Source organism: Anoplopoma fimbria, chromosome 18 (genome assembly GCF_027596085.1).
Source record: "Anoplopoma fimbria isolate UVic2021 breed Golden Eagle Sablefish chromosome 18, Afim_UVic_2022, whole genome shotgun sequence".
Classification (NCBI taxonomy): domain Eukaryota; kingdom Metazoa; phylum Chordata; class Actinopteri; order Perciformes; family Anoplopomatidae; genus Anoplopoma; species Anoplopoma fimbria.
In genome coordinates, this window is record NC_072466.1 from 16738575 (window position 1) to 16753348 (window position 14774).

A 14774-nucleotide genomic window follows, 5' to 3' on the forward strand; every position below is an offset into this window, starting at 1 on the left:
ACATCCAGGGAGTAATAAAGTTGTTACAAATCCCTGCAACACAAACACATTCCCGAAACCAAATTTAGCTCTCTGGCTTCTTGCTACCAAAATGCTACAAATAGAAGCAGTGAGTGTGCAGAGAGCAATTGGCAGCCTATTGATTTGCTTATCAACTTTTGTTTTATCTATTGCTTCAGTTTCTTTTGCCTGCTAGCTGCCGGAGAGAGAATCATTTAACCCACTCTATGTATTAATACACAAAATAAGTAGTAAGTAATAGCAAGAATACACACAAAAAAAGAAATATACGGTATGTGATTGTAAAGCCACTGGTACAGTCACCTCTTTAGCGGGCTCCAGGGCTTGTTGTGTTTGCTTCAGTCTAAAATGACTCAGCAATCTGATGGATCATTAGATTTTCTACGGACATTCATGGTCCCCAGGTGATAAATTATATTGACTCTTTGTTGACCTTTTGAAAAAGTTCAATCTTTATTGTCCCACCAGAGAAAGTGTCTTGCATAGCATGTTATAACATAGCATGTTATTTTGTCTCCAAAGGCTCTTGTATAGTTTCTGATTTAAGTGTATCTCTGTACCTCTTATTTTTTTATTCATTTTTTTTATTTCTATATGTTTCTGTATTTATTTAATATAGATAGATAAAGGTTTATCTTATTGCATTCTGTAACAAATCATTATATCAAATCAAATGGAAAGAATCAATAAAATAAACACATATCAGTAAGAAAGAGTAACTCTCAATAGCAGTAATCACATTAACTGTTAACACTGCGTAAAATCTAAGTTTAATACAAATTGAAACAGATTTAAAAGAGGAATAACATAAGGCATAAACTCAAACTGAAGACGAGTGGATATCATTGCCATTACTGGTTGCTTGATGGCTTTTACCAGACTCTATTCTAAAATTGTATGATAGTGTTATTTGCTCCCCACCAATCATCCGACTGCTTACCATTATTAATATTTGTTGAATTGGTATATCATAATATTCTATCAATACAAAATAACACCACCACCTGGTCCCATTTCACTCCCTTGTGAATTATCTTGACATCTGTTTGATGGATTGGCACTTAATTTGGTACAAACATTCATGTCAAAATTTTAATATGTCTAATTGGCTTATGACCAAATGCCAGCAAAACTAATGGCTTTCCCATCAGCCTCAGCTGTACTTTGTGCTAAGAGCTAATTTGAAAATGTCAGCATGCTAACATGAAAACTAAGGTAGAAAACAATATAATTGATAAAAATCAGCATGTTGAACATTTTCGTTCTTTTGCGTATCATCACTTAGCTGATGTAGGCAGATTCACAGAGCCAGAGTCTTTACTACATCTTTATGAGGTAATAAAACCTAAATATTTATGCCCGAATTCTATAAATCGTCCATTAATATTGGCGGAATCTTAAGCACTACATGTCAAGCCAGAGCTTAGCTTTATATTCTTTTTTCTTATGATCTGTCTGAATTGTAAAGCCTACTTTAAAAATAAAATATATCAATAAAACTCACATTTTGGAATCCAGCCAGTGTGCAGACATTTCACACGGCCAGATGCTGAAACGGTTATATTTGCCTTTATGTCTAGCAGGCTCCACTAGTGTAAGGCTCTCTGATCTGGTCTGCCAGAGAAAGCATTGAGAACAATACAACAGCTCGAGTGCTGACTAAGACCAGAAGAAGAGAACATGTTACACCTGTTTCAAAGTCAATGTGTTGGCTGCGGGTTAGTTTAGGGATAAAGAGTTTACTCTTCTGGGATTTTAGATCTCCTGAATACATAGCTGATACTCTTTTAAGCTACATTCCTTTTAAGACACCTCAGTTCCTCCAACTCTGTCTTCAAGTTGTCCTCAGGGTCAGGATTAAGACCTGTGTTGAAGCAAATGGATTCGCCAGCCAGGGTACCCGAGAGCAACAGTCTCATTTCATGTCTATGCGTCTCACTCTTGCTCATCAGTACTACCCCCCTTTTAACTTAGTTAAATGGATTCATCCACCAGCAAAGTAACAAATATTGACCGTCCAGTAATGGAATGAAGATGGAATCACCAGGCCTCCAAACAGACAAACAGCACAGAGAGAAGACAGCAGGAGATCATTTTGTAATTATAGGACTCACTGCGATTAGGAGTAATTCATGTGCTCCCTTTAATTAAAGGAATAAAAAGGTATGTTCTTTTTACTGACCAACAGTACAAAAAGACCAATAATCAATACCAATGAATAGGTGAGGTTAGTGGCTTCCTCATACTGTGGTAAAACCTCACACTAGGGTTTCAACACACATCTACATCTATTTTTACGAACTCTTTGGACCTTAGCAGTCCTCTCAGTGTCCTCAGCTTCTGTTATGTGATGTGTTGATGAGTGAATCTGTGAGTGAGTGAGTGAGTGAGTGAGTGAGTGAGTGAGTGAGTGAGTGAGTGAGTGAGTGAGTGAGTGAGTGAGTGAGTGAGTGAGTGAGTGAGTGAGTGAATGCTGTATTGTTACAAGAGGGATTTAAGTTCGATTTTTAAGATTGATGAAAGTGCAGCTTAGCAATTACAGCAGCATACGGAGCTTTACTTGAGGATTTGATGTAACAGAATAAACCTCAACTACATTCTTCTGAAATGTAAACAAAGTTTTGGTCAACTGAAATCGAAATTTTCTACTAGGATGTTGCCCTGACAGCTACTACGTATCGCAAGCTAAAGGTCAACTGCAGTTTTATATAATGTAAGAGTTGCAAAATGCCCCAAATCACTTCTGATTGGATACATTTATGTTTGCACCCCAAAGGTCAGGACACTTTATAAACTTTGAGTAATAACTCAACAGTTCAAACAGGATCAGAACTGGGAATATGCAGTTTTTCATTTCAACAGTATATTCTTATTACAGTAAACAAGTGAGATTTTGACTTTGCTCATACAGCATAAAAAATGTGTCTTTCACAGGTACAAAATGCTGCAAGATTGTAAAGCAAAGTAATTATCACTAATTAACATTATGCAATCAAAATACAAATCAATCAATGGTAATCCAAAGTAACACGACAATAAAAAAAGCCAACAGTCCTTTTTCCATTATCTTTGCGCTTATTTGGCTAGTTCATCGGGGCAGCAAGCTTACCAGGATGTTCCAGATGACCCTCTCCCCAGCAAAACTTCCCAGCTCTTCCTGGGGAACCCAGAGGCATTCCAAAGCCAGATAATATATATAATCCTTCCAGCATGTTCTGGGTCTAGCCCAGGGCCTGTTACCAGTTGGACGATCCTAAAAAAACTCTAAAGGGAGGCGTCCAGGACGATCCTGATTATATGCCCAAACAACCTCAATTGGCCCCTTTCAATTGGAAGGAGCAGCTGCTCTACTCCGAGCTCTCTCAGTATGTCTGAGCTCCTCACCCTATCTCTAAGGCTGAGCCCAGCCACTCTTCAAAGGATGCAAATGCCGGCCACTTGTATTCGGAATCTCATTCCTTCTGTCACTACCCAAAGCTCATGATCATACGTGAGGGTTGGAACGTAGATGGACTAGTATCTATCAAGAGTTTTTGCCTTCCAACTTAGCTCCATCTTCACCACACATTACTGCTGACACCTCATCTCATGCTCCATTCTACCCTAACTCGTGAACAAGACCACGAGATACCTGAACTCACTCACTTCGTTGAGTGACTCACTCCCAACTTGGAGGGCACAACTCAACGCTTTCAGGCAGAGAACCATGGCCTCAGACTTGAATGTACTGACTCTCATCCCTACCGCTTCACTTTCCCAGCAAACTGCCTCAGTGTTTGCTGAAGGTCAAGGTCTGATTCAGCCAACAGAACCACATCATCTGCAAAAGGCAGATATGCAATTCTGAGATCCCCAAACCAGACCCCTAACTCCGGCTACGTTTTGAGATGAAAATCACAAACAGGATCGGTGAGGAGGGGACAACCTTGACAGAGGCCAACTACCACTGAAATAGTGTTTTACATTGTGCTGAGTATACAGACGCATCTCTCACTTTGGTAATACAAGGACAGGATGGCTCATAGTACCCCGGATTCCCATAGTACCGTCCCCAGGACTCCCCAGAGGACACAGTCATAAGCCCCTCTTCCTTCCCCGCCCGAGAGGTGACATTCCACGTCTCTAGAGCCAGTCTGCGATGCCAAGGGTCGGCACGCCTTGGTAGCCAACTTTGCCTGCCGCCCAGCTCACAATACATCTGACCCCAAAGCCTATCCCTGCGAGTGGTTTGGCCCCCAGGGCCGCGGCTCTTTGTAGATATTTCAGCTTGTGTCCGGCCGAGCCCCATGTGTCAAGACCAAGTCACCAGGTGCTTACCAGCAAGCTCTCCTCCCAGGTCTGGCTCCAGAAAGTGGCCCAGGCATCTCTTTTTTTATGTAGGGTCAACAAAAAAATTTATAAAAAAAGGCAAATTAAAAAACAAGTGCAGCACAACATCACTGACTTTGAAGACTGTGAAATAAACAGAAAGCTAAGGCAAAAGCAAAGGTTTAACTAGAAGGATGTACATTAAAGCAGAGTACACAATGGATTATTGGGTGAGGAAATGAGGCTGATGGATCGGTGTGTATTTACTATGCTGGGGAGCTGATTATAAGGGTTTACATGCAGGTGAATAGGTGGATGTGGAAGTCAGGAGGTGCTGAGGGGGAGAAACCACCTGGGACTACTGCAGGACAGGGAGAAGTGACTGGCAGACTGACAATAAAGTGAGAGAGAGGAGGCCTGCTATAATACTTGTTGGTATCAGTTTTAGCATAAACACAACTAAATACAGCGTGAACAACATTATTATCCACTCACCCACTAAGTCATTAATGAACTGTAACACTTTTGTTTCAAGTGTTACCACACAAACAGCAAGAGTGCCTCGTAAAACGCTAAGAATGATGTTCGCCACCTTGGAGCAAGGTTCATTTGAATATTCAGGGCTCTCTTGGTTCCAAGAATCATTTCCCTAAGGCATTATATGTTGGCGCATTAAAACGCCACAGATGTTGCCTTCAACCTTTTATGAATATCATTTTAGATGTTTCTTTTTGTTGGGTTCTAGTTATCATTTTTAAAATGGCATCTTAAGATTTTACTGACAAAGAAAGATGGGTTTAACTCGGTGTGAACAGCAGTTTTCTTGTCGTGTGCTTTCATGGCTGTATGTAATAATGAAAATGAAATCCCAACTCTCCGTCTGCAAAGGTATTTGTGACCTGTTATTGGAATTAGATTATATTTAAATGTTTTATCTGGATGTTATTTTAGACACAGGGGATTCTAGAGTACGAAGTTGGAAAAACTTATTTGAGGAGGTGGGAATAGAGGGCGATTTACATGATTTGAGTCATTATTTGTGTGGCACATAAATGTGCAGAATCCAATAGCAATACCTTTAGTAATTATAATTGACCAAAATGTTTTGTGTGTATGCACTGAAGTTAATAAAGCTAATGTTTATAGACAGAATAAAACAACAGTGCCAGACTTAGAAATAGACAGCGCAAAGAAACCTTTAAAGTGCACAAGAACTTAATATTGACTCCAGCAGTCGCGTCTGTAAATATCCATATATCATTCTGATTTCTGTATCTTTAAGTTGAAAGTATGGCAAAACTAAGAATTACTGTGATCAATTCTAAAAACTCTCACCATGTTTATAGTAAAAAAAGAAACTGACAGTTGATGGTCAAATAAACTGTTGGTTTCACATTAACTGCCAACAAGCCAGCTGAAAGCCAACTTTGTCCGATTGATGAGCTCACTCTAATAACACATTTCACACAACAAATGTCTGTTGAGTTGTTGATGGAGACGACAGAAGCATCGATGGTGAATGTGTTTCCCAAAAAGTGAAACCATATTTCCAATAAACACTTACTCAGGCACGTAATGTGGCTCCTGACAAATCAACAACAGCTCCTTCTGCCAGAGTAAACGTTTGACTGCCAGCAGTGTAATTTTAGTAGGTCTGTGTGTGTGTGTGTGTGTGTGTGTGTGTGTGTGTGTGTGTGTGTGTGTGTGTGTGTGTGTGTGTGTGTGTGTGTGTGTGTGTGTGTGTGTGTGTGTGTGTGTGTTGTGGCAGCCCTCCATTCAGGTTTGCTTATGTGTGATGCTAATATTGTGTATACAAGTGCTTGTCAGTTTTCTTTGCTAATATTCTAATATGTTTGTAAAATTCTTGTAATGAAGCAAACACACAATCAATAACAGCTGTATGAAGTTAAACTGAACACAATTTAATTATTCCCCTCATTTAAATAAAGAAACAATTAACATACTGAAAGAGCGCTATAGACTGCAGCTTCCTCCACAAATAGAATTATTAATGACCATGTGTACACACAGAAAACTTTTGTCAAGACTTTCCTGTCTTTTAGGTGCTACTGATACATAATTGTGATTGACACCTGTTCATAACACACCTACTTATCATGACATTCTTATTATTCAAGCCCCTTCCATTTATTCTGTGCCAGCAATTTTAGTCTCCCTTTGTATAACTTTTTTTAATTGCTAGTTGAATATATATATAATACTGTATATTAAACATATCACATCACCAGGAATGTATTATGTTTCTGCATCTATCAAGTTATTTTGAACTACAGTAAATACCAGTGTTATAAAAGTAAAGTTTCAGTCAATTCTTTTCAGGATTTTTAAAGGTGACCGTACCACAATTGTTTTTAAAATCTGTAACGTAGAAAATAGAAGCAATTGTCAATATTACAATACATTTTGTCAGTGAAGTGACTTTACTTTTTTATTTCTTAAAACTCTCCCATAGAGTGACTTTCAATTGATTTTCTTCACAGTCGAGGTCATTCTGCACAGTAATCCATTGGAACTGTCAGCAAACCTTTTAAATCTTTATGAGACTTCAAGTATGAGGGAGAATTGTCTTTTTTCTTTAATGCATTTTGACATTGGAGGTGATCTCATCTCTACTTTTCTCTTCTTGGCTGGTGTTTCGGTGCAATTTAAGTCAGTGTGATGATCGGCCAGTTTCTCCTTCAGCCCTTAAAGAGGATTTGAAATTATGATAAAATACTTCCCTTTCTCTCCCTGCCTCACTTTTCCATTTCTAATTTTATGTCTCTTTTACTTGGTTTCTCCCACTCCTTCATCTCCTTCTATGTCTTAAACTTTTCATCCATAAATTTTCCTCCTTTTCTCCCTCTCCTCATTATTTTTCTCCACCCTTCTTTTCCTCTATTCCCTCCTACTTTCTCCCCCTTTCCCTCCCACTCTCTGTTTTCCTTTATCCTGCTATTTTCCTGCACCTCTTTGTGTTCTTCTCTGTTATCCTCTCTCATCCCTCTCCTGTCCCCCCCCCCCTTATCTCTCCATCAGGAGTTGGAGGAGCGTCTCCGCCATCATCACCATGCAGAATTGCAGTCTCTCAGAGAGGCTCATCGCCAGAGCATCGAGACACTCAAACAGCAGTCGGAACAAGAGCTGCAAACACTCCGCTTTGAACTGGAGGACGAGGGCAAAGCCATGCTGGGTAAGGGCTTAGAGTGTGTGTGTGTGTGTGTGTGTGTGTGTGTGTGTGTGTGTGTGTGTGTGTGTGTGTGTGTGTGTGTGTGTGTGTGTGTGTGTGGTGTGTGGTGTGTGTGCGTGCATTAAGAAGATTTACCCTCCCATGACTCTTTGGAACATTTTTCCTTTTTCAACAAAATGTCTTATGAATACACAGATTTTACAGTGGAAAGTAAATACTGAAAAGTAAAACCTTTGTCCTTTCATGTAGTAAATAGGGATATAAGACTATTACTTTGAGATGTACAAGGACACATTTTTCTCTCCAAAACCAGTTGGAATTCATGAAAGTACAGAAAGTATCTGTCCTCATAACACAAAACATTTACAACAAGTGGCACCGGCATAAACTGTCAGGGTCAATTAACCAGCTATAAGTTGTAATGGAGGAAGTACTCAGATCATTTACCAAGTAATACCACAGAGTAGAAATACTCTGCTACAATTAAAAGTCCTGCATTTAAAGTGTGACTTAAATAAAATAACAAAAGTAGAGGCATCAAAATATACTGAAGGTATCCAAAGTAAAAGTAATTATTATGCAGAATGATCCAATAAAATCATCGATGCAGTATACCTCTTAAGGTGAAGCTCTGTATATTAGGTGTCTATCATGATGACCCTACACCTGCAGTGTGTTTACAGGAAATGGCGTCCTGCCTTGCCTATGTGGTCACAGGGAAATCAAATCAATTTAGGAAAATATGAGACACTTTTATGCATTTCCTGGAAAGTGATCAGGCTGAAATTGATGAGTGAAATTAAAACATAAACAGACATGCACCACTAAATGAGAGTAGACACGTCCACCATCTCCTTGGCATTACCGACTACCTGATGGACGGACCGCAGTTTGTCTAAACGGGCAGAGTTATGTCCATGCTGCAACATCAGGTTCTGAAAAGTGAAACCACTGTGGAAGTGCCTTAAACTTTCATTCTTGCATGACCATCCGGGGGCGACTCCTCTGGCACAAACAAATGGGTTACGTCACAGTGACTGTGCTGTCTCAGTCCAAAGATGTTCAATACACCATCTAGTTGTGCCACTTGCACATGTTTGAAGTGAAGGGTGGGAAGAGGCATACAGAGTGACAATGGACAATTTGGATAGTCATCTGCTTCTTAACGTGGCCAAGACCAGGGAGATGGTGATCGACTTCAGAAGGAAGAGGACAGCTTCACAAGCCCAGTGCATCCTGGGAGAGGAGGTTGACATTGACAACTGAACTGAATGTACTGAAGCTGTCTAGCTTCAGTACATTCAGTTCAGAGCAGACTCCACATCCTGAGGAAGGATGAGATCCTTCAACATGTGCCAGTGCACTGTACTGAGTCTGCTGCACCAACAGACTTAATTAACTCATTAAAAAAGCTGGCTCCGTTATTGGCCCCCTATTGAGTTGTGGTGGAGAAAAAGACACTGAACAAACAGTTTTCTGTTGAGGATAACCCTGACCACCTTCTCCACCACCTACTGCACGGACAGCAGATCTCTCTCTGTAACTGGTTCTAGACTAATTCAGCTTCACTGTCAGACGGACCGATACAGGAAACCTTTCCTGCCAAAAGCAATAACCCTTTACAACACTTCACCTCAGTCTAACAGAGAATACACAACTATATAGTTCCCGTCTAAACTTTTTTACCTCACTCTGTTTTGCTCACTCAAAGTTTCACACAGTTATTTTCTCACTATACCTCATTTAATTTTCTTTTTTAAACTACAACAAATTTATCCAATGTTTATATTTTATATTCTAGATGTATGATGTATATTTGGTATGTTTATATATATATATATATATATATATATATATATATATATATATATAAACATACCATATATATATACATATACATATTTACGTGTGTTCCAGGGCAAGGCCTGGATAATCTATCTATCTATTCAATTCAATTCAATTATTTTGTATAGCCCAGAATCACAAATTACAAATTTGCCTCAGAGGGCTTTACAATCTGTACACATGCGACATACTCAATCAATCTATCTATCTATCTATCTATCTATCTATCTATCTATCTATCTATCTATCTATCTATCTATCTATCTATCTATCTATCTATCTATCTATCTATCTATCTATCTATCTATCTATCTCTCTCTCTCTCTCTCTCTATCTATATTTATATTATTGCATTTATTTGTTCCTATTTCTTGCTGAATATTGTTGCAAAGAACGGAGGTAGTAAATTGTTCTTTCAATGGAAAAAATCAGTAAATATATATATTTCATTTTTTGTAAGTATTGATGCATTATTATGTGTATCACTTTCATGTTTTTATATGTACAATAATGTGATTTACGACAGTTAAAACAATGAGAGCATTGGCAGAAAGTCTAAGATAGACCAAGTAAGCTGGAAAGTGCAGAAAAATCTAAATCTTCACCCAGTTTTCAGTGCGAACACAGCAGTGCTGGTCAGTGATAAATGGTCTTCCATTAACCTTCATGTCATGGTCTGACACTAGAGAGCTGCTCCCATCTATCTCTCACTTCCCACATCCTGACGTCCTTTTATTAGCCTTTTTTTACTCTTTATCTCTCGCCCTTTCTCAATTTTCTTCATCCTCTCTGTGCGTGTGAATGTGTGTGTATCTTCATGTGTGCGTCTCGTGGGAGTGTAGGTTAATATAATGTGTTTTTATCATGTTTTTTTATTTTAAAAAAGAACTGCAGTGGTGAGCTTTCACTGCTGTATTGCTTCATTCTGACATTATAAATGTGTCTTACTTTCAAGTAGAAAGCTAATAACTGTGTGGGCTCCCTCTCTATATGCTTCTCTCAACCATTAGTCTGTTCGGAGTGAGGATTAAAGGCCACCTGGGCAAAGGTTCCCGAAGCACTCTGCTTTCCTTTGGAGAGTTAAAAAAAATGCTTTCTTTATTTATTTTGTAATAAAAATGCCTTTTCATCTAATGAGCACTTTTGTTGCAAGCAGACTAAAGGTCGGAGGAAGCTTTTTCAAAAAGCTTTAAAATCACTGGGTCTGACACAAGCTCTGTTTCCATTTGTGTGATTTACTCAGCCTCTCTGCGATCAGAGTTGAACCACATCCACGCATCAGCCATCGAACACCTGAGACAAACCCACCAACAGGAGTCAGCTGCTGCCAAGCTGGAGCTGGAGAAAACCCTGGAGAACAACCGGATACAGGTAGGAGACCAGTCTATCGTTGAAGCATCTGGATCATCTGTTGGGGTGAATTAATGAATACATAAATCAGATACAATAAACAAAGCTACTGTGATGAATGACATGTCAGATTTGAGATTGTGTGATTCAAATAAATGAATCACACAATCTGTGAGGCGTTCAGGTCCTCTCTTTCACACTTTTATTACCTCTGCGTTGTTTCCTGTTTGATGCAGTTTGAATCTCTGCCATCAATGATTAGAACAACTATACAAAGAGGTAATTACTGAATTCAAATACATTCAGTGGCTGTTGCTAAAAAAAAAAGGTAACCAAGAATAGCCTCAAAAATGAGGTTTGATTTAATTAAAGGTGATTCTGAAGGGATAAATTGATCAATAGAAAAGTAATCCTCTTTAGGTATTGGACTGTTAGACAAAACAAGCTATTTGAAACAAAAAATTGCTATCTTTAAAATTGGGATGGGTAGTCTTTACTATTTAGTGGAATTTAAAGACAAAACCATTAATATATTGATCACAAGTATATCAAGAGATTTAACTGACAGGAAAGTAGTTTAGATGTTTATATTTTTTAGGTTTCTTTATTTTGATTTTAATAATATACCTGTGCCAGCTGTCACACAGAAATTAGATAGCCAATGTGCCTCAAATACCACCTGCCGCAGGCTCACACACATACACACACACACACACACACACACACACACACACACACACACACACACACACACACACACACACACCACCCGCTAGCTATCCTCTTACCATCTTCTTGTAAATCTGACTAATTACCCCAAACACCATGAGTTCCCCTCTCATCGCGTTGTGATACAGATGTCCAAGCAGAAAAGCACAGCTGGTCATATTCAATACCCCCCATTTCCACACACACACACACACACACACACACACACACACACACACACACACACACACACGCCACCATCCGTCCCTCTCATCTTTAGTTGCCAAGGCAATCAAGGTCAATAAACGCTAATAGTCGAGTCTGAACTGCCTGTCAGTCATGAGTCTGCAGGAAAAACAGTGGAAACAGTTCATATTCAGTCGCCGCTGCAGCACACAAGCTTCTTTTTGATGCCAAAGTAGATTCACATTGTTTATTTTGGAATAAGTCAAAAATGCAATTGGCTGACTGTTTATGTGTGAACTAAATTTGCTTTAATTTTTAGTGCTGGCTCTTGGCTTTTTTTCTGATGCAAAAACATCTCAAATCCTGTCATACACATCAAAAATCAGCACAAGCTCTGGTACTTTAAATACTTCCTCCCTCTTTTTTTAAGATAACTTTTTGAGCATTTATAGCTTGTTTGGGCACAAAGTGGAATCAGACATAAAAAGTAATGGAAGGGAGAGAGAAGGGATGAGATGCAAAAAGGGGTTTGAATTGGAAACAATTTCTGTGTCTCTGGCAGGATAGATCACAGTATGGCCACCCTAATTTGAAAGAGGCTTTATCCTTTCTGTCCTTTCACCATCTGCTGTTATCTCCCTTTGCTTTAAAATAATCCAGCAGATTTCACGGCACAAACTGTGACCCACCAAGTGAATTTTCCTTTTTTGGGGGTAATATGCTGCATGTACAAATTCAGAGACAGACTCTCCGAGAGTTTGTGTTTACATTAATTCCATGTTTGCTGTGCCGGAGCCCTAATGGCACGTAAACCCAAACTTCCTGAGTTGAGTCATAAGAGCTCAGCAGCAAACAGTCCTCCCGCTGTGTTAAATGATGTTTTATACCTCCAATTACTTAACAGACATCAGACGGGGAGGAGGAGGTTGATGAAGTACAGGGTGTACACATTGTCACCCTTCTCGCCGGAGATACTTAACTTGTTTGATCTAACAGAGCTGTCTGATCAATTATCACATCATCAGCATCTCTCGACATCCAATACCTGTTCTGTTCTATTTCCATGATGTTGTTCGATCTTTGTTGTAGTTTTGAACTAAAAGTTATAATTTTTTCATCAATGTAAGTAAAGTTTCTTAGAAGTGCCGTCATTTCCTCTTGCGGCTCTTTCATCCCAATCCATTTTAATATTTCACATACTTTTCCTTTCCTCTTTTTTTTGCGTTAAATATGCAGTTTTGATAGGATCCAGTTGTTTAATAATAGGCTGATAGTGAAAAAGATACTTTACTTATCTCCAGTAATTTTAAAGCCTCTAAAAAAGTATTTCTCTCAAAGGCAAAGGTTTTGATTTCACAAAGAAATTGCAGTGCTTTCTGTAGTTTGACAAATAAAATATAAATATAAATGTAATACAATCCTCTGTGTAATTTGTGCACATACCCTTTAATTCATAAAACCATATTTAGTGTCATTGATAAAATACTTGAATACATGAAGTTGTTTTGCATCTTAACTGATTTGATTGATACTCTGTTCTATCATCCTTTTTATGAGAATATTCACTGTTAGTAAAAAAATATGACTCATTAATTACCTGAAATAATGCAGAGGAGGTGGAAGTGCTTGTGTCAGCTCTGAGTAGGGTCTGCTGCCTCCCTCTCAGCCTCAACAATCTCCAATGAGAAGGTAGAGTGGACTGTTAAGTAGCTTGAGAGGCAAAACCCAGGGCAAAAAAGTCCACAAAGTCCAGACCCACTTCAACTTCAACTAGTGAGGAGAACACTTGGAAAAGCAACGCACAAAATGTTTCATATGAACTAAAACTTCAACTTGTGAGAAGAGCACTTAGAAAATAAATAGGCAAATGTTGAATGTGAACTAACCAAAACTGCTCTAACTTTGACAGAAAATAGTGAGAATATACATTTTAAATTGGACCAAGGTCAAGCCGCAGGATTATTTAGTGCGTCGCAGTAGATCCTTTCTACTGTTGAGGCCACTGAACTTTCAATTTGTGATATAGATAAGTTTGTAGAATTTCTCCCATATTCTTTTATCTAATATTCATATCTGCAGAACACCTTTGAGCCACATGAGATGCAATGAATGTCGGCAATGTTCTGATAATTGTGACCTACTTAAAACACTGAATCAAAACTGGAAGGCTAGTGTACATTCTGTTTGTTTAAATAATCAAATGAAAGAGATATCCTGTTTACTGCATAAAACAAAGTTTTCAAATGTTTATCTCCTCAAAATGGCTTGTTTAATCAAGGTGATATAAGATAATGTGGAAATTGCATTAAAAATGGTCCGGAACATTAATTTACGCACAAATTCACTCTTCTCATGATTTATAGATGAGGCCTATTATGAATTGGGTCGCGATGGTTTGTTATTTTCGGAGAGTGGATCCCCAGAAAAAGAGTTTGGGAAATACTGGTTATTACAGTGCAACACTACCACTGTCCATTAAAACAAAGGATTACAATCACAATCTTAATGTCATAAAAAGCTTCACATTAATGTAAGTTACCTATATAATATTCTATCTGTCAGACTGGATGGATGATACCAACCAAGAAATGCCCACCCATCATATTTAATACATTTTTTCATTTTCAGTAAGGTTCAAGAGATTCGGCCGGCTAATGTCCTCGCCCGATGAATATTTAAAGAACGTATTTATTTTTCAAAGCCTTAAAAATAAGAAAATAAAGAGGGCGGCAGGCAAAATAGCCCCAAAAAAATGGTGCACATTTATTCCTTTATTTAACCAAGTTCTTTGGTGTGGAGGGGAAAGTAAGATTAGAAGGAGAGATGATGAAGAGTGAAAGACACTGTGAGAGATGAAGCAGACCTCCTTCCAGTCGGTCATCTGCAATAAATGTGAACAGCGATTTTGATAATTTGATTTGATTATACTTAAAAAATAAGTCACCATACAATACATACATGGAATCATCCTGAATTCCCTAAAATGCATTTTCCTTCTTCTTTGTTCCTTTATTTTATCTGTCGTTTTTTGTTTTTCTTCCCCTTCCTGTGAGTTTTTTGGGGTTTATTTGCCTTCGTGCCTCCTGTCTCTCTCTGTCTCTCTCTCTCTCTGTCTCTCTCTGTCTCTCTCTCTCCCTAATGAAGCCGGGAGTTTGACGAGATGGAG

At 38.6% G+C, this 14774-nt stretch overlaps 1 protein-coding gene across 1 annotated transcript in view; it reads left to right on the top strand.

Annotated features, from left to right (window-relative positions):
* fam184ab (family with sequence similarity 184 member Ab) overlaps nucleotides 1-14774 on the top strand; it is a 130434-nt gene that overhangs the window by 90869 nt on the left and 24791 nt on the right. Inside the window, 2 exon segments of the mRNA XM_054618767.1 lie at nucleotides 7369-7522; nucleotides 10608-10735. Coding sequence (XP_054474742.1) covers nucleotides 7369-7522; nucleotides 10608-10735 — 282 coding nt within the window.